This window comes from Marmota flaviventris, chromosome 12 (genome assembly GCF_047511675.1).
Source record: "Marmota flaviventris isolate mMarFla1 chromosome 12, mMarFla1.hap1, whole genome shotgun sequence".
NCBI classification, from domain to species: Eukaryota; Metazoa; Chordata; class Mammalia; order Rodentia; family Sciuridae; genus Marmota; species Marmota flaviventris.
This window is the reverse complement of record NC_092509.1, coordinates 82,547,841-82,574,330: the sequence shown is the minus strand read 5'-3', so window position 1 is coordinate 82,574,330 and position 26,490 is coordinate 82,547,841. Positions and strand designations below refer to the sequence as shown.

Genomic DNA, 26,490 nt, shown 5'->3' with positions numbered 1-26,490 from the left:
CTTATTGCATCTATTTACATGCCTACTTGGCATAGCCGTGTTTTTAAAAATTTTAAGTTTATAACTATTTCCAATAAAGAATATTGAAATAGGGCTGAGGATGTGGCTCAAGCGGTAGTGTGCTCGCCTGGCATGCATGCGGCCCGGGTTCGATCCTCACCACCACATACAAAGATGTTGTCTGCCGGGAACTAAAAAAAATAAATATTAAGCGTTAATTTTATTTCAATATTTTTTTTATCTAGTTTTACTTTTGATGAAAATATATTTAAAATTCATTAGATTGAAGAAAACTATGCTGTCAAAATTTCTGTAATTTTAAAAAGTAGCTAGACTATTAACTTATAAAAGTAGAAATAACTGTTGAAGGTAAAAAGCTGATAATTTTGCAATTTTTTCCTCAGCAACTCAACCATCCAAATGTAATTAAATATTATGCATCATTCATTGAAGATAATGAACTAAACATAGTTTTGGAATTAGCAGATGCTGGTGATCTATCCAGAATGATAAAGGTAAGGGTGTTTTTTCAAAATTGTCTTACATTATTTTCCCCCTCAGTTGTTCAACAGACATATTTGATACTTTAAATACCTCACTGCATGCTTAACATAGGGTAAATGGGAAATGAATGGTTGGTAATGATTTTGAGGCTGGTTTACTTGGTGAAAGGCACATCAGGCTCCTTCACTATCTGGAAATTCCAAATCCAAAATTTGAAAAAGGCCAACACACTGGCCTTCCCTCAGATACACTTTTGCAGCTTGACTTCTCTGAGCAGCCCATCCTTGGTCCTGTGTCTCTAAACATCAGGGAATAGAGGATAGAAGGTTTCTAGAAGGGACTCAAACACGACCTGGATGTCAGTCCCTGACTTGACTGCTTAAGAGATTAACTTTCTTTTCTAAGGTCATATTAATTGGCTTTACATTCAGCCAGAAGTAATAGAAACCCCAAAGTAAAGATAGCTTTAAAACTGCTGGTTCTTGAACCAGTTAAGTAACTTTTCAGTGTTAATTTTCTAAAATAATGGAACCTATTTTCTAAAACTGTTGTGATGAATATTTATTAAGAACTTAGTTTTCTCACACAACTGTAGTTGACAGATACTGTTATTCCTTCTCTGTCACATAAATGTCTGGGACTAATATGGCTCAGATCTATCAAATATGTTTTCTAGCTCATCAAGTCACCCTAGGTTTGAGGAGACAAAGAGGATTTGCTGACTATCTTGAAGCTACTCCTCAAAACTGCCACACAGCATTTTCAGCTTCATTCCCTTGGTCAGAATTAGGCTCCTAACATATTTAACTGCAAGAAAGGCTAAGTATATAGTCTGCAGTCCTCTGGCCAAGTGCCTCATTAGACTTCTATTATCATGGAAGAGGAGCTCAGTGTGGAAACAAGAACCAAATAAGAAAAGCAAAATCCATTTATTTACAGCTTGCTACACCCAAGGGACTTTGGCTTTGCCACCAAGTCTATAAAGCTTTCACAACTCAGCCACTAGAGAAGTAAAGAGACTGCAGGTGTGCCCTGATGGGGGGCTGGTGACATGAGAAAACAAAGGCGGCCTTTCTAGAAGGAAGCCATCCTATGTAACTAGTGTGAAGGACGTATTTGGATTGCTCTAGTTGGAAACAAGGACAGAATTGGGAAAGCTGTCAGTTATTAATCATGATTTGCCCATTTTGGGCTCCTTGTTACAGATGTTAGTCTTTTGGAGTGTCACTGGAATTAGCAATCTGACTTCCTGAAAGTCTGAGTTGCAGACTGGATTTCTGAATTGTTATTGTAAAGTATAGGTTTCTTGGACAAGTCCCTGCATTTTGGGGGTTAAAGGTCTATTTTGGTATATTGGCTGAGCATTTTCAGTTTGTATAGAAACTTAAGAAAATACATGTGAAGTAACATTTTTTATTTAATCTTCAGAAGGCTTTGGAGGGGGAAACTTGATCAGATAAATATCTTTACTAGTATACAGAAAAACTGATGTTTTTGAAATTAGCTTTGATTAAAGGAAAACACATGGATATTCAAAGATTTTTTTTCAGATTTCCTTTGAACATCAGGTAACAGTTCTTTACCTTCTCACCAGAAAAATGTTGATGTGCAGTTTGCATTTTTTGCTTAAGGCCCTCAATAGTCAAGAACTGTGCTGTTCAGTGTGGGTTTAAAATCAGCCCCCTGAACACTCATGTCCTTTAAAATCTTAGTCTCCTCATCCATAACATGAGGACAATTTTCCAGAGTGTTTTCTAAGTTATGAAAGCACTACGTACAAATAAGGTAATGTTATTCATATCAGCCAAAATGCTATCAAGCTGACATGTTTAAACTCCCATAGTTAGAAGGAATCATTTCTAACCAGTTATCTTTTGTGTGTGACTATAAAACTAGCTCGACAGGCAAAAAACATGTCTTCGCGAATTGAATAAAAATGCAAAAGGTCTTCCTCCGAGTGAGTGTAATTGCTTCATTAATAGGCTATAGGATTACTATCATCTTAGAGTAAGCCCATGTGCAAAATCTTGTGTTAATGAATACAAACTCATGATACTGGTAATAGTGTAAACACATTTTACATCATAATGGATACTTCAAAGTACTCAAATAATTTTATGAAGTTTCTTTTTTAAAAAGTTCATTATTATACATTTACTGTGCCAGGCTTATGCCTTCTTTGAACTCATTGTCTAGCAAGTAAGATATTCATTTAGCTAAAATTCTATAACTTCACTTTTAATAAGTTGGAGCAGTGTGGGTTGTAATGGGTATTTATAAAAGGACTACTAAAATTAGTCTGGATTCTAGAAATGCTGTGTGACCTTGACTTAGTTAACCCAGCCTTAAAAAGATTGTGCTACAGTTGCCACATCCATCAAGTTGGGTTAATACCTGTATTATAGTAGTACAATGAGGATAAAGTCATGTGTATATATGTGCACACAACTCTGCCTGTCCAAATATGTCTGGTACATATTGTCTGATTTTCTTTACTACTCTTCCTTTCCCCTCCTTGTGTCATTCAAAATTTGCCCTTTTTGCAGATTACCTCATATTCAATTACAGAGTGTAAGTTATCAGAATTACTTCACTTCTACTTTCCAAAGACATCTTCTACACCAACCTCTATCTGTTGTTCTTTACTATTGCCCATATTACTCACTCAGGAGGGATTGCTGTCTCTCCACCTGCGTTCTGCATCCTCTTGGCCTGTTTTCTCAGAAACTTTAAATTTTATCTATTCTCAGTCCTGTATCTATAACTTCATGTTCTGGACCCCTTCCACCAACAATCAGATCATGTGATCTTAAGCATGTTCACATGTATATGCACACATGTCCCTTAGTCATTCACCTCTACCTGCCTTTTTCTGCAGTCACTGCTGACCTTATTTCCAGCCCCCTGTACAAATTCTCTTAAATAAAATCCAGTGAACTTCCTTTGGTCTCATTCCACTTGAACTCTCAATAGTATTAGACTGTTTCATTCCCTTCTTAAAATACTCGCTGACTGAGAAACAAAGTGCCTTGGTGTTCTTTCTAGAGTCTTCGAGTCATTCTGTTCTTCCTGACTTTTATGGTGAAGTTATAAATGTCTGTGGCCTATTGGTTTGTTTTGCACCCACCTTTTGTAGCTGATAGCTTTCATGCCTGTGGATTCATTGCCTGTGCTCTTGTTGATTCCCAATTTATCTTTAGCAGAAAATTCTTCTAAATTTGAATCCACATACGTCAACATGTCTGTAAACAAATTTGAGAATCCTCCTCCAGTGTTCCCTAACTCAAGACTCAGTGCACAACCGTCCATGAGCACATTCTAAAAACGGGAGGAAGAAATGACAGTCCTTTCTTCTAATCTATTATCCAGTTCTACATGAATTTCAAATTTCCACCCAGTTGTTTCTCCTTACAGTGTGAAGTAAATCATCTCTCCCCTGCAGAGTTAGAGCCTTTTATTTATTTCCTCACCTCCAGTACCCATTTCTCCATTAGTCTTTAGATGGGGTGGGGGAGCAAAGGAAGCCCTTGTTTTCTTCAAAAGGGCTTCTCGGTGAAAGTGAAGATTAAAATATTTGACAAGATTTACCAAACCTTGTGTAATACAGAAGATAAGCTCCCTGGAGGGAGGAATCTTGATCTGTTTTGTGTACTCCCTACTGCCTAGGACGGCACCTAGCACACAGTGGCTGCTCAACAAATGTTTGCTTCAGACTCTAGTTGCTACTTTCTGTGTTTTGGCACACGGACCTTTCAGTTCCTTGAATCTTATTTTTTCCCTGACTACCTTGGATGTTCTCCATTCTTTGCCAAGTTTGTTTATCGTTCAGTTATTCACTTACATGTTACTTCCTCAAGCCTTTTCCTTTGATGGTTTTATGATGTAGATATCCATGACTCTTCAAGGGTATCTTGGGAATGTAATCCTGCAGTTATTCATGTAATATTTTAGATCAATAAATTAGACTTAAGGCACTCTTGAGGAGAGCAACCAAATCCCGCCTTAATTTCTAGGGGGATGACCAGTAAGTGTATGAGAATTGCTCGTTTTCTAGGGCCCGCAGGTGATGTTTAGTTGTACAGTAATCACTGAAGTTTTCTACTGCTTCACACTCTGGTGCAGGAGTCTAAAGAGTAAATGGTATGCTGGCCCCAGAGAAGACTGTTAGAATATAGGAAGTTGATTGTTTTTCCAGAAGGGCCAACTGAGAAATTCTGAAGTTGTTTGGTAAATACCTTTCTTCATCCTATAAGCAATATTTTATAAAAGAGGGCTACTCTAGGGGGAAAAAAATCATAGGATCTACTTCTGTGAAGGAACATGACATCGACTTAATACTTTGTAAAGGACAGCAGTAAAGGCTTGAACTGCAAAGAACATGATTCATCTCTTTAGAAGGAGGCGTATCGTAAATCATTGTGTATCACAACAATATATTTCACTCTCAAGTCTTCAACTTAATTGGGGTAGAAAAAGGAAATATAGCTTCTGGTCTCTTTCAGAAATGAACCTTTGGATAACGTTGCATCAAAGATTTTTACAAGTAAATAATTAATTGGCTTAGAACAGGCTGACAAATATAATTAAGCAATTTATAGTTGAAATATTCAGTATTTCTCTAATTAGTGACAAAGGAATACCTGAGGCTGTGGTCAGATGAAATAAGTCCCGGATGAGTTTTAAGATAAAAGGAAACCTGGAATTTTTCATCATACATTTCATTATCTGTAATCAGAATTTTAAAGTAAAATGGGTTGTTATAAAGCAGATACATTTTGATTATTTTGTACCTATACACTTTGGTCTAAATTTGGACAAATACATGCTTCATTTAGTAGTGAAACCGTTTATTTCACTGTGCCAATGTCAAGAAACATGGTGATAAAGTCTCAAATGAGGGGAAATAAGACTATTCTCAAATTTTCCTAACTATGTTTTGAAAAAAATTAAGGCTCTGTGTTTGTTATTAGAAAGTCAGTTTGAGACACAGAAAGAATATAAATGAATACATTCATACTTTAAAAAAGTCTTTTTGCTAGAGTATCAGTAAATGTTTTGGAAGGGGACTCACAAGTCACCTTTGAAAATATACCATATCATAGTTGCTAAGAATGAAGTGCAATTCTTACAAGTTTTTTTATTGATGCATATTTATACATAATGATGGAATTTGTTACTTATTCATGCGTGCAAACAATGTGGCCAGTATTACTCCCCAGTACTTCCTCTGCCCTCATGTTTTTAGTGAAATATGCAATCTAAATGAATGTATTCTGCCAGAAGTTTGATGTTTTTCAAAATAATTAAAGCTCTTATTTCTAATATTTTGTTATAGGCTATATTGTTGGATTATCAACTTTGTTTCACTCCTTTTAACTTTGTAGGAGCCTCAAAACTAGTAGTCATAAAGTCAGCTTAATCATGTGTTTAGGAGCATACTTTATTAGTTACTATTGCTGCATAGCACATCACCATGAATTCAGTATCTTAAAAAGAAATATTCTGTCAATTTCTTTGGGCCAGGAGTCTGGGTACTGGTTGATAGTTTCCCTCTTCAGGGTGTTAGAAGTTTGAAATCAAGCTGGGAGCCAAGATTAAGGCTTCCATGTTCACTGATGGCAGTGAGAATTCACTCCCTGGCAGTTGTGTAATCTAACTCTCTGTCCTGGTTGTCAAGTGGGAGCCATGCTGTTTCTACAGGCCACATGGCCCCCTGCACAGTCTGTTATTGTGCTTGCAGGAGGGTCTCTGGCTTTGAATGGCTCCCACTTCTTGGAAGGGCTCACTAGATTGTTAGAAGGATAATGTTTCTTATAATTCAGTCAACTAGGCTTCAAGATCCTTTCTGCTATATGATCTGGGGAGTATATAATATTCGTATCCCCAACTGTCAAGGAATTACATTCTAGGAATTTGGGGGGAATGACGTATCTTAAAATTCTACTTACGACAGCAATAAAAGCAATCATGTTTTGAAGATAATTATCTTTAAATATTATAACTTAGAAAACTTGTTTTTTAAACGTTGATGACATGTTCCTTATCCAGATTTAGAAGTTACATTGAAAACTCATTTTGAAATGTCTTTTGGCTGTTTAAACTACCAAAACCTTCCCCACAGTACCATCTTTGAATTTGCCAAAACACCCACATCTTCTATTTCAGCTTCTGACTAAAGGGTATAGTCCAAGTTAGTAGTGACAACTTCTACTGACCCTAGTTACAATCTTTCTACTGAAGGTTACAAATGATAGCACTATTTGAAACAAAAATGATACAAAGAGATGGACATGCATATACATAAGCACTGAAGTATATAGCACACCCATACACAGCGATATGTACAGAATTTTTATAGAAGTAGTGTTGCAGGTTAAAGAGAATTTAGCATATAGAATTTAGCAGATTGAAAATTATAATGACCACTTTGTAGATCTGAATGTGGCTAAAATGTTGTCATTAAAAGATAAACGCCTGTACCTACCAGAAATTGTTGCCCATGGTGTTACTTGGTGTGTAAAGTCCACTTTTCAAGGACCCCGTTGTTCGTATATTTGTAAATTAAGGGTAAAATCTCCATTAGGTTAAGTGTCTTTCTCTTTTTAATTGAGACTTTTATGCTTTGTTGTGTCAGAAAAACAACTTTCTGACTATCTTGAATGGTCTAACATAAGAATTTATTAAAAAAGGCAACTATTTTCATTTGTGATCATGTACCTTTTGCTGATTTTTTTTTTTTTAAACACTCTCACTTTATCCATACTTTGACAGAGTAAGGGAAAACATGAAATATTTCCAGGCGTTTTCTCATTCACTTTAGTTACAAGGAAGCAGCTCTCAAGAATTATTCATACAGCAATAGTATAGTGACCATTCCTTGTAGTAATGTTAATGCCTTCATGTTATTGGTCTTTTTTAGTATACCGAGTTTCCTTGGTATTGATACACTAGTTTCTTTTGGGGGAAAAATATTGACTTTATAGGTGCTTATTTGTCTTAATATTTTCAACCCTACGATGAAATACGTTTTTGGCTTCCATCAACAGAATTAATATAAAATTGTGACTTTGGGGAATGAATTTATCACATTTATAGTCTTAACACTCTTCATGGATTTTCCCAACATTTTAAGACTAGTAGTTTGGATGTGAAAAATGAAATGCTAGGCATTTTCAGTCATCTTTAGCTGCCAGGCTCAATCTATTTCATACTGTAAAGCAATGTAAGTTATCTCAGTTTTATGCAGACTGCCAAGAGTGAAAATAATTACACTGAAACTTAGTATACCAAAATTTTAACTGAGGTATTCTACATATATTTACCCAAAATTACATATAGCAAATATTTATACTTTGATCTGTCTATACCTTGTACAGAAAACTTCAGCAAGATTAAAAATCATACGTCACATTTTCAGAAGCATCCTCTTTTCTATCACCAGTCTCTCTGAAATTGTTTTTGTAAAAGTACATCTTGCAGTTATTTCAAAATGTACTTAGGACCATCCCTTCTGATGGTTCATGTTTGGTTTTTTATCATCAACTTGTAATATAATCAAACTACCAGTTGTCTCAAGTGAAGATCATTTATAGTGTTAAGTGAACCAATGAGGTTTTTTTTTTTTTTTATACACTGGAGAGATGAAGGCTAGGACAAACCAGTAAATTGTTTTGAAGTGTGAGAATGTACCCAGTAGACATATTTGTTTCATTAGTAACAGCTTATAGAATGAGAGATGGTGAAGACTTCATACATCATTTGGAAACTGTTAATATAGTGAGGAAAGAAACTGGGACCCAGGATGGTTAAGTGGCTTCTTCAAGGTCCTATAAGTAGTTAATGTCAAACTTCATAATCAGGCTATTAAAAGATAAATATGGGTCATGTAAGTGACACATTGAAATATTTGACAGCATTCCCAAGCAGGAAGTGTTTCCTTATATTTAACATAAATCGATTACTTCCTCTCGTTAGGTATTTGGAAAGGATGGAGAACAGCTGGTACCTGTATTCTAGTTCTCTAACAACTTCATTATGTCTTATCAGTTAATTATTTTTTCCAATCCTTTTCAAAAACGGTTTGCACACAAGAATCACATTTGTTTTCATTTGTATATTTGTAACTATAGAAGCACATTTCTAAAGGATGTTTGGTAAAGCTTCCAAGGATTAGCTACATCATTGTGGGTCCCCTTCATTAAAAACTATGAGTCTTAAGAGGACAATAAGAGGACATTTTTAAATCAGGTGCAGGACGTACATGACTACATGTCCATGAAATTGGCTCTCGTGGTTTCAAATATTCTGTCTGAAACTTTTCCCTTCAACATTAATTTAAACTGTAGGCTTAAATATTTGTATATACAACAGACATTTTTTGTAAATTATTCTCAAAGAATTTTTGTTGGGTAAGGTCTTTGAAGCTCTTCCAGTGCAAAACAAATAAGCAGTGTAGCTGAAGTGGTAGTGACTATAATGCAAGGGCCAAGTTACCCAGCTGAGTAGTCCCAGAATGCTTCTTAGCATCCATATTGTAAATGGATTTGGTCTTGGGAATTTGTGATTTTTAAAGGAAAGATATGAGTATTGAAATGTTTTCCTAAAATCTTCAGAAACATCTTGCATCAGCTAGCATATTCTTGGTACAAATCAGTGATTGTGTGTTTCACGAGATATGCTGGACTTCACCTAGGTAATTTTTATATGTGAGAATATAATTTGTATTTGTGAATGTTTTGTATATAAAATCAACTTTTTTACATATGACTTTGGTATTTGAATAATATCCAGTGTTTATTTGAATATTAATGAAGGTAGAAAATACTTTCTAAAGTCAACAGCACTTTAGCTAAAAAAATCTAAGGAAAAATTACGTGTGACTGTTAATTTCTGCCTGTTTATGAATGTGTAACTACTTTCAGGTACAAAAATGTTCTGTTTTAGAGCATAAACATGGAAAAGGTACCATGACAATCTTTATTTGTATCAATACTAACCTTTAAGAAATTTTGGTTATTGCTTTATTAAAAACTTGCATGAGAAATATATTTTTCACTCATGTTGACATTGGATTTTTTTCTGATTTAAAGCTGAATAGAACAGTCCTTTTTTCAGAAATAGTATTTTTGAAATGGTGCCATTTGGCTAGAGGATTAAAATGTGAAAGATGTATCATTAGAATATTTTAAGAAGCAGCTTTCTGTTTTGTGATACTTTAGCATTATACAAGTTTTGGCTTTCTAGTGTCAGTGTAAATCTTACCAATATTCAAAAGAATTCAATTGCTAATGCTGTTCATCTTCCTAAGACATAGCCAACAGTGCCACCATCAGAACAGACAGGCTATTTTCATTCTAAGTGTTGGTGTTCTCAAAAAACAAAAGACATACTGAAGAAATGTTTGGAAAATTTTTTCCAACAGATGCAGATAAAAAACCTGGAAAATACTAGTGACATAATCAAATTGCCTTTGACAAATTCATAATATTCTTCAGTGGCCTGCTACTACATGGGACGTTTAAGTCTTGCCTGGTCATTCTATAGCTAGGATTATGATGGTCAATTTATTATGTTAAATTTGTTCTACAATAGTCTCAAAAAATATAAAAACAAAGAGATCCTGGTCATTTTACTCTAATAGCATTTTCTGTAATATGCATCTTCAGGGCAATTCTTTTTCATTATCTGTTTTGTGTATGACTTAATTTTTAATGATGGTCTTTTAAAAATGTGAAGGGCTATGTTAATTATCATTTTACAATCTATTTTAAAGCATAATATTTTTCTTTCATGGTTTGATACTTACATGAAATGGTGTATTTCTGAATGAAAAGAAACCTGGTCCCCATCTTCCTGTTGACATCAAACAGTCCTCTGATATGCTAATCTAGCATTGGGGAGAGCACATCCAGGCTTTATTTGGATTCATTCCAAGTCTGAAAGAAAATTATGTGTAAAGAACTGATTTTGTAGCATTGCCCCTTTCGAATGAAAACTGATGTTGACACAGTCTATTAAAAGACTTCATAATGAAACATGGGAGATTTTCAAAATTGTAGTGAGACTGCAATTTTCTTTTTAGGATGCAGTCAATGCTACTGATGCAGTAGCTGATAACTTCCATATATGTGGTATAATAAAAATCATCCATTTTTCTGTGAAGATTTATACTTTGGTATATTGAGAGCAAAATATTATATTCACTATCATTTGCAAAGTATGAAGTAGGGTAAGATTTCCTTGTGCCGTTTTTCCTTTCAGCCTGCCCTCAACTGGTCATAAGTGTAAAAATTTAGTTATTTTGAAGTTTCTCAAATATCAACAAAAAAATCACAATTCTGAAATAAAGAACGTTTAAATTTGAATAAATGTATATAAGTTTAAATGTAGTACTTATGTTGGTAATCTAAAAATCAAGTAGGAAGTGATTTTTCTATAAAGTGTCTTAAACTAAATTGCTCTTGAATGAGTTATTATAGTCTTTAACATAGGTGGGCATTCAAAAGAGGACAACAATTCCAAAAATAAAAGTGTACATCTGTTTAAGTTGACTACTGGTGCTTTCAGCTTTTTGCCACAAGATTTTGTTTCCTTGGCTTTCAGTTTCATTTAATCAAAGCAAAGTGCAAGTTTGCCTTACCATGTGCAATAGAAATATTCATGGAAACTTTACATAAATCCCTTTTGTTTATTTAATTTTTAATAAATCGTGATACTTCAAATCAGTAGGGTGGTTCAATATTTAAAAAGAATTCTATAGTAAAACCTCTGCCAAGAGAAGAATAGTCTTTTGATGAATATAATCACCTTAGGATTTGTAGACATTTTTATTCTGGCTTTTCTTAATAATCAAATTTGACAACTTTCCTTTTAAGACAAGCCATTTTATATAGATGTTAATTTTGGGAAGTCGATACTACAGATGTGGTGTTACATGGTTTGTGCTAACCTTAGGTATATAATCGGAAGAAACCTATTAAAATCATGATAGTAGGTACATTAAAGCCGGTATTATTTCTGACGTATAGATTTATGCCTGTTAAGACTATTTTAAGATCTTATTTTTATTTCTTTAAAAGCATTTTAAGAAACAGAAGAGGCTAATTCCTGAGAGAACAGTATGGAAGTACTTTGTTCAGCTGTGCAGTGCATTGGAACACATGCATTCTCGAAGAGTCATGCACAGAGGTAAGAAAATCAAAAACTTTTAAATTGCTCCATGATTTGTACTAAACTATTAGGTGTCTTCTAGTCATTGTATAGCATCATGTTTTCTCAGGTAATTCCTAAGTTGTAATTTAATTAGAATTATAAATGTTAGAGCCCACATTTTAAAGTCTTTTTGCTTGATATTTATTCTTACTGATTATGTTGGTATAGCAAAAGATGCAGGAGAATAGTTGAATACACTTAAGATGTTCAGAGTGTTAAGAGTTACATCATTAAATAATCCAGTGATTTTTGGGGTGAAAACTTTAATGTCTCTAAATTTGCACAATGGCATTCTACCTTTTAAAACTAGTATAAAAAGGACACTTCAGGGCTGGGGTGTCAGTCAGTGGTAGAGAAATTGCGTAGTACATGAGGAACCTGGTTCAATCCTCAGCACCACATAATAAAATAAACATGTGTGCATCTACAACTAAAAATATTTTTAAAAAATAGGACACAAAAATGTAGTCATCATTATGCTATATTGACTCACAGGATTGAGAACTTTGAAATATTGTGATAGACCACAATTAAAAGTGACTGGCCGAACTTTCATGTTCAAGATCAATTCTCCCATGAAAAGTATCCCTTTAAAATTCCTAAAATTACATCATCCCTCACTTCGTCTCTTCCTTTATTAACAGATATAAAACCAGCTAATGTGTTCATTACAGCCACTGGAGTGGTAAAACTTGGAGATCTTGGGCTTGGTCGGTTTTTCAGCTCAAAAACCACAGCTGCACATTCTTTAGGTAAGAGACCATATAGTTTTGTTCAGTTATGTTCGTTTCTTGAGAAGTACCACTTGTATACAGCTTTTACGTTTTTAAAAACATCAGGTCTTCAGATCCCAAGTCTCTATTAGTTGTCCCATTTCCTTTTATATGACAGGTGGATACTTGTTAACTTGACCTCAGGCAGCACCACTCAACTAAAAAATGCTGATAAACCTGATTTTTATTGTTACCTTGGAACATTCCTTTTAATAGTTAAATAATGTGATGAATACACTATTTTGGAAGAGAACTTTTCCTGACCATTCAAAAATACTACATGTAATAATTTGTAAGTTTACAACATGGTTGTGATTACTGCAATAGTGAAACCTAAAGATGATCTGTGGCAAATGAGGAAAATACTCCCCAAAATTGTAAAATGGATGAAATACATGTAGTTTATTCATTCTAAATATAGTAGTGTCCTTGGTACCTAAAATAGAATTGGATTTAACTATAACATTAACAGTGGAGAGAAAGTTGTTCAGTTTAGAAACAGTAATAATTCCTAGGAAATTTTTTTTTGTTGAGGCTATCACTTCAATTTAACTCTCCAAATCATATTTTCTCCTTGTAAATACAAGGTACAGATAAAATGATGATGGCAAAAACTAATTGACTTTAATTTAATGGAGCCCATCTTATTGTAATTTCATGGAAAGCCAATGATTTTTTTTTTTTTTAAATGCCATTAAGTGATTTAAAAAAAAAACTTTAAAGGGCCTGGTAAGTCACAAATGACTTGCACAAAATAGCAAAGTAGTGAAACGAGCCTCCAAATTAGTTGACTATCTTAGTAAAAAGGACAAAAAATATTAAGATTTTGTGTGTCCTTAAACCTGTCATTTTTCGTATCTAGAACAGTACCGGGCACATAAATAGGCACCTAGTCAATATTTATCATATCTTTGTGTAAAGCATAGTTGCAAAGGTAATGCTTTTTATGAATTTGAGTGACATTTTCATAAGGATTTGTTTGGGAAGCTATAATTCTTGCAATATAAATAGTGGAGAATTTCTATGGAGAAAATCAGACTGTTCCAAGCCAGTACGTTTTCTTAGTAGTGAAGATGACATTTTCACTTGGTTCTTCACCTGACTGGAATGTGCCAACAGCATTGTCATTAATTTACTTAGAAATGCCAGGTTACAATTATGCACAAACGCACAGCTGCATACCCATGTGTATTGTTTAAATACTGCTTTGCAAACTGAGTATACTGTAATCATCCAACCTTAAGGATTCAGCATAGGTAGTGAAAACTAGTTCTATACAATTCTGGAAATTGAGTTGTTTAGTCTGATTGATATTGCCTCTTGCAAAAGTTCTAAACAAGGTTTGCAAACATGCATCTCCAAATTAGATGTGCTAGTTCAAATTATTTGACAGAGTAAGATTAGATTTAATAATTCATTGGCAATTTCTAACAAGTTTTTATCAAAACTCAGTCATATAGTTATATAAGACACCTAAAGTATAACCACTGAGGAAGTAGAAGTGTTTCTTTGATGGGTGAAGAACGGGTAAACCTCGTTCACAAGTCTTTGTTTTACATATCATGAAGCAAAAAATTCTTAAAATGACAGTTTTGTGTTTTTTTTTTTTCCCGTCTGCTTCTGTGCAGAATGAAGATCTTAGTGCTTTGAAGTCAAAGTGCACTAAGCAAAGTGCTTTGAATGCCAAGAATTTTTAAAGTTTGAACTCCAGATTACTAAGGTTCCAAAGGTTTTATTGGGGCTAAAGAACCCAAATAGAAAGTTTTCTTGACCCTTTAAATAGGACTAATAGAGAACATGAATAAAAGCAGAAGGAGAAATCCTGACAGTTGTTGACAAGATAGCCCTAATTTTCATGGTTAGCCTCCCAGCTTATGTATTTTAATTTTTAATAGAAGATTTGCTTCAAAGAGCTTTTAAAGTAATTGAAAATTTGGCCAGCTATACAGATTTATTTTGCTTATAGATAACAATAAAGTATCACTCTTTCTATCGGGTTATTTTCTGATTTAACTCTGGATAATCATGCCCTACAGATTGTAGAACAGGTCTAAATTTTAGTGAAACTTCAAATGAGATTTTTCTAAGTACATGTCTGAGTTGTAACTTAAAGGAGGCCGATCGTAGAGCCAAATTTCATTTTCCCTTTTGAACATGTTTCTAGGAATTTAAAAATGCAAAGATATGAGTTTGGAAACCTCTCATTGTAGCTATACATTTGATTTTTGCCAAAGTATTTTCTTCAATAGGAATAGGCACTTCCAGAAGAGTTTTTTTTTTTAGTTATATTAATTTTGCATCTTTGTATGATAACTTAACATGTAATAAATTGTTTTGGCATGTTGTATAGCAAATATACCTGTATAGATGGCCACATTACCGCTTTTCAGAATTCTGAAAAATATGAACAGTATTGATTCCTTAAATGCAAGGCTACAAAGTTACAAATAATAAATCTGATGTTGCTGGATATTCAAACCAAGTTCAGGTCTTGAGAGGGGAAAAGAAACCTCAGGAAGACTTACTTTTTGCCTACAACCATCATATACATTGTTTCACATCTCTTATTCTATCCCAGTTTGTTAATCCATAAATAGGAATTTATTAGAGAGTGGGAAAATGTCTTTGTTTCCTTTAAGTCCAATGTGTGTATTTCCATTAGTTATCTTCCTGTAATTCATGTGATTACATTACTTTTCCCCAAAATCTTTGGGTGGTTCTGTTGCCTTATGAATATCAGGCAAAATTAGGGCTTTCTAGAGTCGTGTCCCCCAGCTTTCCACTTATCCACTGTGCCACCTTTCCTGCTCATGGGCCAGCTGTGTTTTCCTTTATTTTGAACAAACAATAATGCTGCTTGATGTTCCGCAGAGAATGGAGAACACCTGAATTTGTGTGCTCATCGCTCTGTTGGCCCTTGGTCAAGCCATTAACTTTTCTAAAACTTAGTTTCTGGATTTAAGAAAAAGAAATGTGGGCTGTAACCATTCCTGTTTGTCCCTTAACCCCTAGTAAACAGAAGCAATTTATTTGGTTAGGCATTAAGATAGGGTGACATAGAAAGGTAGGGAGTTATCCATGAACAGTTTATTGTGTGAAAATACTTGAATTGATTGATTCAAAAAATAGTTTCACAGATGCTTTCTAGGGGCAACCAAGGCAGCCAGAGCAAAATCAGTCTTTGTCTTCAGAGAGCTTACTGTGTGGTGAGAAAAAAATATTTATTGAGAATGATTAGGACAATTACTATGGAAGGCCCCTCTGAGGTCATGTTTGAACTTAGAACCCAGCAAGCATCTCGGGCTTACTGAAGGACATGTCCTACAAGATGTGGATGCAGACTTAAGCTTTGCTGGGGGAGACACAGAAAGGGGCCAGATTCAGAAGGAACATACTCGATTTATAGCAAATGACAAGTTTTTGCAAGTTTGTGATATAAAGAACACTGATCTGGGTTGAAGTAGTTCACGACTGCTGTCATTAAGCTTCAAGCTAAGCATGCCTGGTATTGTCCACTACTTCAGGTTCTTTGTGTCCCATCTTTCCTTCTGAGTCTGTTAGAGTACATTCTCCCTAGAACTGAGCCCATCAGACTGTAACCCATGATAGACAATTTTTTGTTCCCTACTCTCTTCCCTTATGGACTTGAATCTTTCTTTCTATGGATTTGCACACAATACTGTACACACATCTATTAATTTTGCCTCGTTTCATATTGTTAACCTTACAGGTAACAAGTTTCCTAAAATCTGTATCTACAACTTTAAAATTAATGAAGATACAGCTCTCCCTCCTTTATGTCTGTCAGTAGCATTCAAATTTTTGGATAACCCTAGAATATTGTGACCCCTTTGGAAAGTAATCACAACTGAGGCGGGTGTTTCATGTAACAGTGTTTTCCTTCACAATTTGGTGCATTTTGGTGTTTTCTGTTCCATTTCACCAAAATTAATGTTGGTTGCAACACACTAAATTGATTCCACAACTCTTAAATGATTTCCAAATTGCAGATCATGCAACCCGTTAAGTCTGTTCTCACTATCTTCAGGTTGTTTCGTTTAAAATCCAATTCTCACTTTCAACAGTCTGATTTACTATGGGGTTGGTTCACTTGGTCAAACATAAATTATTGTTCCTGTGCTTCTGTAGATGCACAGCAACATGCCTGGTGTTTCTTCAGTTTGCAAATCACTCATCCCCATATGATCCTTACAGATAATGTGGATTAGACATATGAATTACTCCCATTCTGGAGTGGAGGAAATGAAACACAGAGGCAAATTGACAGAGTGAGAAGATCTGGATTGCTAGTCGGGTTTCTTCTCCCACACGTTTTCCCATTGTTTCAGTACCTTAACGGATTTTCTCTAGCTCTGGTTTCTGATTATTCAATTTGGGGTTACCTTATTCTGCTTTATTACACTGCTTCGGAGCCTACATACAAAAGCAGTTTGCTCTCTTGTGGACTTGATTACTTTTGTTCTTTCAGGATTCAGAAGTAAAAATAGTCCTGTAGGATATTGAAATCTATCTTTATGACCATTCTGTATACCAGCAACTTTGGTGACTTCTTTGGAAATATTAGGTAAAGTGAAAACTAAAACTTTACTCCACAGGTTCTAATGATCTAGTTCTTGTATTAGGAGAGTTGGAATGTACTTTCCTTGTATTTCTTTACGTCCTTTAAAGTCTCCTTTCAACAAATATATTCTGACCCAGATGCAACTTGGTAGGAAATTAAGTATTTTTCATCTTTGAATATTTAAACATACAGAACAATTTTTATATAATCCCCATATAATTTGACTAGAGATCATAATGCATATCAAAGTACCTGTATTTCCTATAATGATGCAGAAGAATCCTCTTTTGCTACTATATTCAACAGTGAATAGATACATAGCATTTTATGATTTCAAGCAGTTTTAAAATCCATTTTCTCTTTATCTTCAATGTTCTATAGTGGGTATTATGGATAGTACAGATTTAGAACTGAGATCACTGTATTTAGTACTACACCTGACCCTCCACTCCACCCCCACAAACTCTTGATCCCTACCCTGTTGTAACTTTTTTCCTTAAGACTTATTCTATAATGCTGTGTAATTCACTTATTATGCTTAGCATTTTCTGGCTCTCCCAGATAAAATGTAAACTTCATGACATAATTCTTTGTGGTTTTAGTTCCCTAAGATGTCCCAGATGCCTCGGTGATAGTATTCCACATAATATTTAGTAAATGAACAGGATTTAGAGGTAGGCTACACAGAAGAGCAAAATATATTATCTTAGATTAGTGCTAAACTGAGGGTTAGGTTAACAAAGTACATTGTGTCAGCTGTGGGCCCATGTTTATTAGGATAGCTGCCCTTAATGTGGTGGTTTGGCGTATGAAGCAGTTTCAAGCTTGTATTGTCTTCATATCAACATACACTTTTGTGATTCCAAAGGGAAGAGAGCACAGAAAAATCACTGGCTCTTAACTGGATCTTCTGCTTGAATGTAACACACCTTACTTCCATTCACATTTCTTTTCTAAAACAACCTCATAGCAATGCCTGTCTCAGTGGGGCAGGGAAATGTATTCTCTTATGTTCCAGAAACTGTTGACCATGTAGCTGTGATAGAGAATTCCTCATTTAGTTCTCTGCTTAATAATTTGTATTCTTGGGGCTGGGGTTGTAGCTCAGTGGTAGAGCACTTGCCTGGCATCTGCAAGGCCCTGGGTTTGATCCTCAGTACCACAGAAGTAATTTGTGTTCTTCTATTGTTTTTGTGACATTTGTAGCTGTTGTGGCCAAAGGGGAATTAACTCTTAATGGGGGAGAGCTCTATGCAGCCTTACAGAATTTTCATCTTTCTAAATTGGGAAAGTGTGAATAGAGGATTTTTAAAGCTAGAATGATGCATGACATTCACTGGAGTATTAATCCTTAGAAAAGTCACCAGGGATAAATATATCTACAGTTGTCTCTTATGATAAGGATCTTATTTAGGTCAATTTAAACATTTATAATAATAATTGAAGCCTGATGAGCAAATCTTTGTACTAATGGCTGTGTAGCATATCATGTTCCATTCTCCATATCTAATTTAGCAGCATTCAAGGTAGGTGTGATTACATAGTTATCAGCTAGTGACCAAGACAGAATTCATGTGAATTACAAAAGAGAATTATAGCCATTAAACACTTACCATATTATTCTTGTTAAGGTAAGTGCATTAGTTTTACCTCTTCCGTACCTGTACCACCTCGAAACTAAGTGAGGGGGGGAAACTATCCCAAAATGATCCAGGGAGATCTTGAAGGTCCAACATTTTGTGAACCATGTAACTTTCTCTTACCCTCTCAGTACCAAGTATGGTTCTTGGAGTATATCAGTACATGAATTGAATGTCCCATTCTCACAAAGCATGCATCATAAACACATTAGTATTCATTGTCACCATAATAACTTAACAGGTTTAGCGACTTAGAAGTCCAGCATGGCACTCACTGAGCTCAACTTAAGATAGCCACAGACTCCTGTCTATTTCAGATGCTGGCAGAGTTCAGTTCTTCAGTGTTGAGATGCCTGTTTCCTTACTGTCTGCTGAGGTCCATTCCCAGCTTCTAGAGGCTGCCCTCGTTCCTTGGTTCTAGGCTCTACTCCCCCCATTTTCAAAGCTAGCAATGGCAAGTCAAGTCCCTCTTGACATGTCACATCTCTCCTGACCATTGTGTGGTATCTCTGACCAGTCATCTGGGAGAGTCTGTTTTAAGGTTCATAATGTCACTCTGCAAAGTCCCTTTTGCCTTGTACCATAAACAGATATAAAACCTAGGACCAAAAATCCTAATCAGATTTCTTCCCATCATACTATTGAAATGCACTCAACATCTTTGAAGTCATTTGTATCCTGAAGTCTGCTTACATGAAATCGTTTAAAAGTCAGGTTTTAATAAAAGTTTATATCCTTGAAATGTGTTGTTCTTTTTTGAAGAGGTTTTTGTGTTTTAAACATTTGCTGAAGTTTAAGCAATGGTCATGCTCTCAGTGGAATTTAGGAAGCGAGAAAAAATAGTTTTAGTAAGGAAAATTAATCTGTTGCAGAAATCTAGTAACTAATCCAATTGTAGGTAATTTTGGAGTATATTATCTACTATTTAGGAATACCTATTTGCACCAAAATTTTACTTAGGAAAACACTTCAATTGTGTATTAATGTCTACTTGCTATAGTGGAAGAGTCTGATAATGTTTTGCTGCAGCATTTTTGCTTTCTAAATGTCCCCCAGAAGAGGAAAGATGGAGAGTTTATTTTTGCATGTGAGAACTTTGTAGTCTATCTCCAAAATAGAATAGATGTTAATTAAAATGTTCTGTTATTGATCCTTGTGCTGAACAAATATTTGAAACCGCTTGAGGGCAAATCATGTTCTTGATGTTACTTTTGTCAAAGGATTGCTCGAGCTCCTGTTTGGTCTTCACAATGAGATAAGTGGTTCCGATTTTGCGGTATTGCCAGCATAGTAAATGTGTGGCCATCATTTAAACTAGATACCAGAAATTTTCACACTGGAGTCTCTTGAGTGTACATTTCATGTTTCCCACACTATTTTTAACTGTGATACATCCTCCGATTTCAACTTGGAAAATTAGTGTTTTTGAAACGGGTATTAAGACGGTTTCATTTTTGGTGCCAGGTGCCACCTGTGGTCACATTCTTGTTTTTCCCCCACACCTTTTCCTAGCACCTCCCTATGGGTCTATCTTTGGCTTATGCCCCTTCGTTGTCCACAGTGGCATGGAGCCATCAAAGCAACATATGTGCAGCTAGTACCAAAGGTTGCTTTCACCAGTTTATTTTTCAGTTCTTTAATTACTCTGGGAAGAAGCTCTTACCTAATTTTAATCTGTGCACATTTTACCCCTCAAGCCACTTCAAGTATTTATGACAGTATGAGTAACTCAAGAGTTGTCATTTTCACAGGTAGTCCATTGCACTTATACCTTTATTTCTGTCTTTTCATTTAAGCAGCAAAAAAAGCTGTCTAAATTTGAAATCATGTTTTTCCACTCAATTCAGAGTGGTTGGATTTAATGATGCAAGTGTCCGCTTAAGTAGAGAACTACCTGGGTATGAACTCTAGGTCCACACATTACCAATTTTGTCATCTTTAGCACCTTGCTTGACCTCCCTTTCTGAAACAAGATAGTCCCTGTTTGCTGAACTGTAGCCCCCTGGAGATGAAGGCTGTGTCCCGTTTATTTCTCTCCTTTAAGCACCTGAAACAGTACATGCCATGCAGTTTGGCCTGGTAAACATTTGTTTAATTTCACCAAGATCATGCATGTAATGTATTTAGTTCAGTGCCTGAAACAGTAACCAAATGTGATGAGATTTCTCTCATCATAACTAAGGTTCTCATCAATTATGCTTAAAATATAACCTTTATGTTTTAAATCTATTGTAGAAAAAATATCTACCTACCACTCAACCACTCCATACTGACTTCAGGTAATAATCCTTACAATGAAATAAATTTGGTCTGTCTCCATTCAATGTGCCAATGTAATTTCTGGGCTGACTCATAAGAATCAAGGGGAAAAAAATGTAAATTAATTCCCATTCTCTCAAGTTGTGTGTTTCAGTCAACTTCAGTGAGGTATAAGGTAGCTCGTCTCCTTTTAATTTTCCCCACAATGTTCGCAGCTTTGTTTTCCTTCAGTGTGCTCTAATTGAGAGTAAGAAATCATTTCTAGATCAGTTTTGCTTGTTTCTAGTACCTGGCTTAAAACACTTTCGTGACCTAAAAGGAGCATTTTTTTTTCCACTTAATTTTTGATGGATTTTGTACAGTTTAAAACACTCTAAAGTGTTTTAAAGGACACAAACCTTTAGATCTGTAGAATTCTAGAAAAAAAGGATATTGGGTCATTTCATCTTACAGAAGAGGAAAGTAAAAAAAGTTCATTTGGCTAGTGGGAAAGTAGTATGTTAAAGTTTTCCTGACCGTTGTTTTTTAAATGGGAAGATGACAGAAAATGGGCCAAAGAAATTCTTCAATTCTATTTTTTTCTCATTCAAGACTTTACAGAGGTGTTAAATTTTTAGCTTAATTCTTGAAAATAATTCCATATACAACCTGTTCTAATGAAAGGAATGTTATGTTGCTGTCATGGAAGATCAGACTAAATCAGTAACAATTTTTTTTCTCGACTATTGTAGAACTTCTGGAAACTGGTCTCCATTTTATTCAGAATTTGAATATTTGTTTAACTAGAATAAGTCCATTAGTGTAATGAGAATGTTTTGTACATCTGAATGATTGTAGTAGTATATTAATAGATTTTTAAAAGTCAGCAATTTTCTCATGTCAAGCCTTTCCTATTCATGTCAGGAGGATAAATAGCATAAGTACCTGTTATGGCAAAATGTATTCTCATTTTACCCCCAACCATAAAATCTTGCAAGTGGAATTATGTATCCTGCAGCCTTCATGCTCCTCACTATGTAGTAATTTGCATGATTGTTTTAATGTCTAATCATATCACTGCATAATTCTTGTATAACTGTTAAGTCACAACATTCTTGAGACAACAGTAATCAGACACAGCTATCAGTTTAAATAAGGGGTTTTAGGAAATAATCATATCTCCATTAAGTTTGGAATGTTGGAACTATATCTTCGTATTTAAACCTACTACAGATTTTCCTGAGCCACTAAACTTTTAGGCCTCTCCACTAGATCGAAAGGGTAAGGACGAATCAGGCTGCAGCATGAGGCTGAACCTCTTAGCTCTGGGCCGGGCTCATCTGCTGAGAGATACTGAGCAGCGGGGCATGTTAGGGAGCATGCCATGGGCAGACAGTAGAACCTTCCTTTTAGGCCTGTGTTCAGTTAATTATGGATTTGCCCCGTTAATAGCATAGAACACAAATGAACTTATTACAGTGACTCTTTTGGAAATGTGTCGAACAAGGAGGTGAGTAGACTATTCAGCTTTACATTTGTATTTTCAGAATGTAACATTGAAATCAACTATATATACAGTGTAAAATGTTCATTATGAAAAAATCTTGTCTAAGCTTAAAAATAGCAGTGCTGAGTATGTAACTTTATAATGACCTCTAGCAGCTCACTAGGAAAGGCTTCTTTGTCAGAATTTTCTAGATCTTAAGGAATGCCACTGAAAGAAACTTATCATTCATTTTCTCTGCTCCCTTCACTTGTGGGTCGTCATTGGAGTTCTGTTTGTGTTGCAGTTAAGGTGTTGTGCTGGGGCTAATCTCTGTAAAATGCTAGCATTTGTTCGTCTTTTTCCCTATCATCAATCTTTCACACTCTTATCAAACCCCTAATGTATCAGCAGGTTTCCCAGAGCTACTGGTTAAAATTACCTTTGCTTTTGGTAAACTCTGAACCTTCAAGCCTCAGTGTTTTCCGCTGCCCCCTGTGGATTCTGTGAAGCCTCTCTGCACATTCCTCACTGCCAGTCACTTGCTTTATGTCCTGAAACGAAGAGCCTGTGCAGAGCCCGTTTATTATTCCAGCTGTACCTGCCATCCTTCCTTAAATGCATAGAGTATGTAAATATTTCCAGTAATTGCTGTTGTTTATGCAAACTACAGGTGAAAGTGGTGAGGACTCTTTACACAACACCACTGTCACCTAGCTCTCAAAGTTTTGTTTTCCTGATACTACCAAAACTGGCAAATGGAGTAGTCTTCAAGAAAAATGTTACAATAAAATTATTTATTCAAATTTCCAGTCTGGTTAGTATCATGTTTGCATTTTGTCATGTCTTTTATCAAGCTTTCCTTTCATCCATCCCGAGTAGGGCTGCCCTTTATAAGTAAAATAGGATTCTGTTACAGGTACAATTCCGTGGCTAGTGGTTCATGTTTTCACTTTAAGCATAGTGTAGCATACACACATGACCATTAGGTTTAACTTCATTCTTTCAGAAAACTGACTTCCACCTTGAGGATCATAGTTTTGTAATTAGTATGATTCTGTTGCTTGACTAGGAGACCCCTTAGGCTAATGATGGATGGTCAAATAGCCCTCTAAATTTAGAGAGATTCACTAAAAAAAAAAAACTTAAGTGACTTTTAAACCGTTCAACCTGCTTTTAAACAAGTATGGCATTTTCCACAATAGCTATATAAAACAAATTAGCACTTTTAAATGAACGAAAGCAGTCTAGAATGTCCCATCTCTTAAAAGCTCTCCTTAGTAGCAGGAACGGAAACACTATTAGAGATGACAGTGCCCTTTCACGTGTTATATGGCCCTTTGATGTGCAAAAGTCACCTATATTCTTTTTAAAGGTGGAGTAATGAAGGCGTCAAGTATTAATAGAACATTTGTTACATTACAGAACTGTGTTCTGAGGAATGCTTCTCTACAAGCATGATTTTATGTTCGAAGTTGTCATAAAATGCTATTTAGTTTAAAATAATTACGTTTAATTGTTTGGGAGATGCAGTTCCATTCCAAAAAAATAAAGCTCCATGTGAATAATGTCCTGTTTAATGTGAGTTGAGGAAATCTTAAGTTTTATGTTCTGAAAAAATTTTTTTGATCCTAATGAATTTTTGGGTTACATTTTAATCTAAAATTTGTCATTTCTTACCTCAGCTGTACCTTCATATTTATATTCCTTGTTTTATTTGGCTTGTTTTTTAGTGGGCACACCTTATTACATGTCTCCTGAGAGAATACATGAAAATGGATACAACTTCAAATCTGACATCTGGTCTCTTGGCTGTCTACTATATGAGGTAAGTCATGTTGATAAAGTAAAAATGCATCAGTATATGGAATTTATTTCCCTTTACAATTTTTTTTTCCTGGATGTTTAAGAATTGGCTTTCAAGAATTTATTGGGTTAATATCTGGTTTTATACAGAGTGACAGTCTTATTGCTTCCTGTTTTTAAATCATACTGTTAATGAAAATGTAAAAATATGTATTTGAGCACCTACGAAAAAGACTTGGGTAGTGTAGGAGAGGTATATTAAAATAGATTTAAAATATAAATGTAAAGTAAACATACTTGTTAGTATTGTTTCACATTTACATCAGTATAATTCAACTTTAAGGATAATAACAGTTCATTTCCATGAGTAACAATTTGTTAGAAAAGCTCAGGAAATTTTCTCTCGTACTTAACAAAGGAAGATTGAATATTGTTGGTCAGTCCTCTAGAAATATTTCAGTTCAATATGGATTCATAAAAGAAAGCATGTTGCTAGAATATTTTATACCCTTGTTATAGACAATGTCATAAAAGGGTTTCTTGAGCTGGTGACTTCTATAATCTTAATTGAATGGCAAGAATAGATTGAATCGAAGTTGGTTTAACTAAAGTGAATAGTCTTATTTTCATATCCCAATAAGGTTAACTAGAGTAGATGGATAAAAACCAATGTATTTCCTACTGTTTTGTACCTCTTGTCCCAATTTAAATGAATGAGGTCGTATCTATTTTAATTGTGCCATCACTGGAAGTAGAACATCAGGAGGTGTTTTAAAAAATGTGTTCTGCTGATTCCAATTTTCTTCAGGAACCTAAAATTGTTTTTGCTACTGAAGTGACTAATGATTGCTTAAGAATTATGTTCTTGAACTCAATTTTTATGAAAAATTATAAATTTAATCAAATGATTCCATGTATGCACATGAGGTTAAGGGATTTCTGTTCACCATATTATTTTCTAAATAATGTGGTACAATGTTGACAGGGCTTGACATTATTAGTTACCTTATAGTATGTTTGAAACATAATCTTACAGTCCTTCAGGTCATAGTCAGATTATGAAAGCAACATTTTCCCTTTAAATCTCTAAAAGCAAATAGCAAATTAGATTTTAATGATGAGATTAAATGGAGCACTGGAAAAAATGTTCAGTAGGGATAATGTGCTTTTAGGAGAAAGTCTGCATAATGCTTTTTAGGGCTGGCAAAATCATGTCAAAACGTAAATAATTTCACATTCTATGTGCTTTTGAAAGACAGTGTTCCATTTTTGTCTGCTTAAAGTGATCATCAAAATTTCTGTAGACACTCATAACTCAGTTATGTGTTGTGGATTATTTCTAGTTACTTATGCTAAATAACATTAATTTCCATCTTGATTGCTACACAAGAACTTGAATTTTGTAAAAGATTTGGTTTATTGCCCTTCAGTTACATTGGAATATAATAGAAATGTCAGCATTTTAGTTGTAAAAACTTGGCCATAACATCACATTTACCATAGATATTGTTTCCTACTAAGAAATTACTATTAACGATGGTAAAGTAGGAAGGCTTTTTTGAAAATGTATTTTAAACTCAAAAAATTAGACTTTCAAATGTTCCTCAAACCTTAAAAAAAAACTAGCAGTAGACTTTTAATTGATATGCAACAAAGTAGACTTTACTAATTAAAATCAAGATGCTGTGCTTTTGCTACACGGACCTTTACATGGAAAAGTAGGTTTTACACATTTCCTTTATTGTTCAGCGCAGCAATTGCATCCTTACAGGGTTGTAGGTTGGTGGCTTACAGTTCAAAAAAAAAGAGAGCTGCCACCAGCCCCGAAGACAGACAGTGGGCTTTCGTCCCTCCGACACCCCCAGAATACTAATCAGGAAAGTCAGACCCTGGAGGTCAGGGAGCAAGTCAATCATTCTAGCGATCGTCTCAGTGTGGAGGATCAAATTAGCCTGAAAAATTCAGCTGCTGGGAGGAGAGGGCGAGCAGCTGTCAGGGGCAGCATCGAGATGCACTAATGAACCAGATGAATAGTGCAAAAGCTTGAAAATAAAAACAGGACAGTTGACATTTTTCATCTGTCAAAGCAGGAGATGCATGAAAATATACTATTCCTGTTTAACTCCTTAGGGGACATTCAGATTTTTTTTTTAACACTGCAGTATTGAGACAAAAGTACTCTAATGAACTAGCATATGATAACGAATATATATATACATTTACTTAAGGTCTTACAAACGTAGAGACTATAGT

The 26,490-nt window shown here is 34.9% G+C and overlaps 1 protein-coding gene across 2 annotated transcripts in view; it reads left to right on the top strand.

Annotated features, from left to right (window-relative positions):
- The window catches only part of Nek7 (NIMA related kinase 7), a 134,715-nt gene that overhangs the window by 91,367 nt on the left and 16,858 nt on the right, over positions 1-26,490 (top strand). For both annotated transcript variants that reach the window (XM_071600199.1, XM_027945680.2), the window contains exons 5-8: positions 405-515; positions 11,583-11,691; positions 12,360-12,467; positions 24,165-24,259. In XM_071600199.1, the coding sequence (XP_071456300.1) occupies positions 405-515; positions 11,583-11,691; positions 12,360-12,467; positions 24,165-24,259 (423 nt within the window). The remainder of the gene's footprint in view (positions 1-404; positions 516-11,582; positions 11,692-12,359; positions 12,468-24,164; positions 24,260-26,490) is intronic.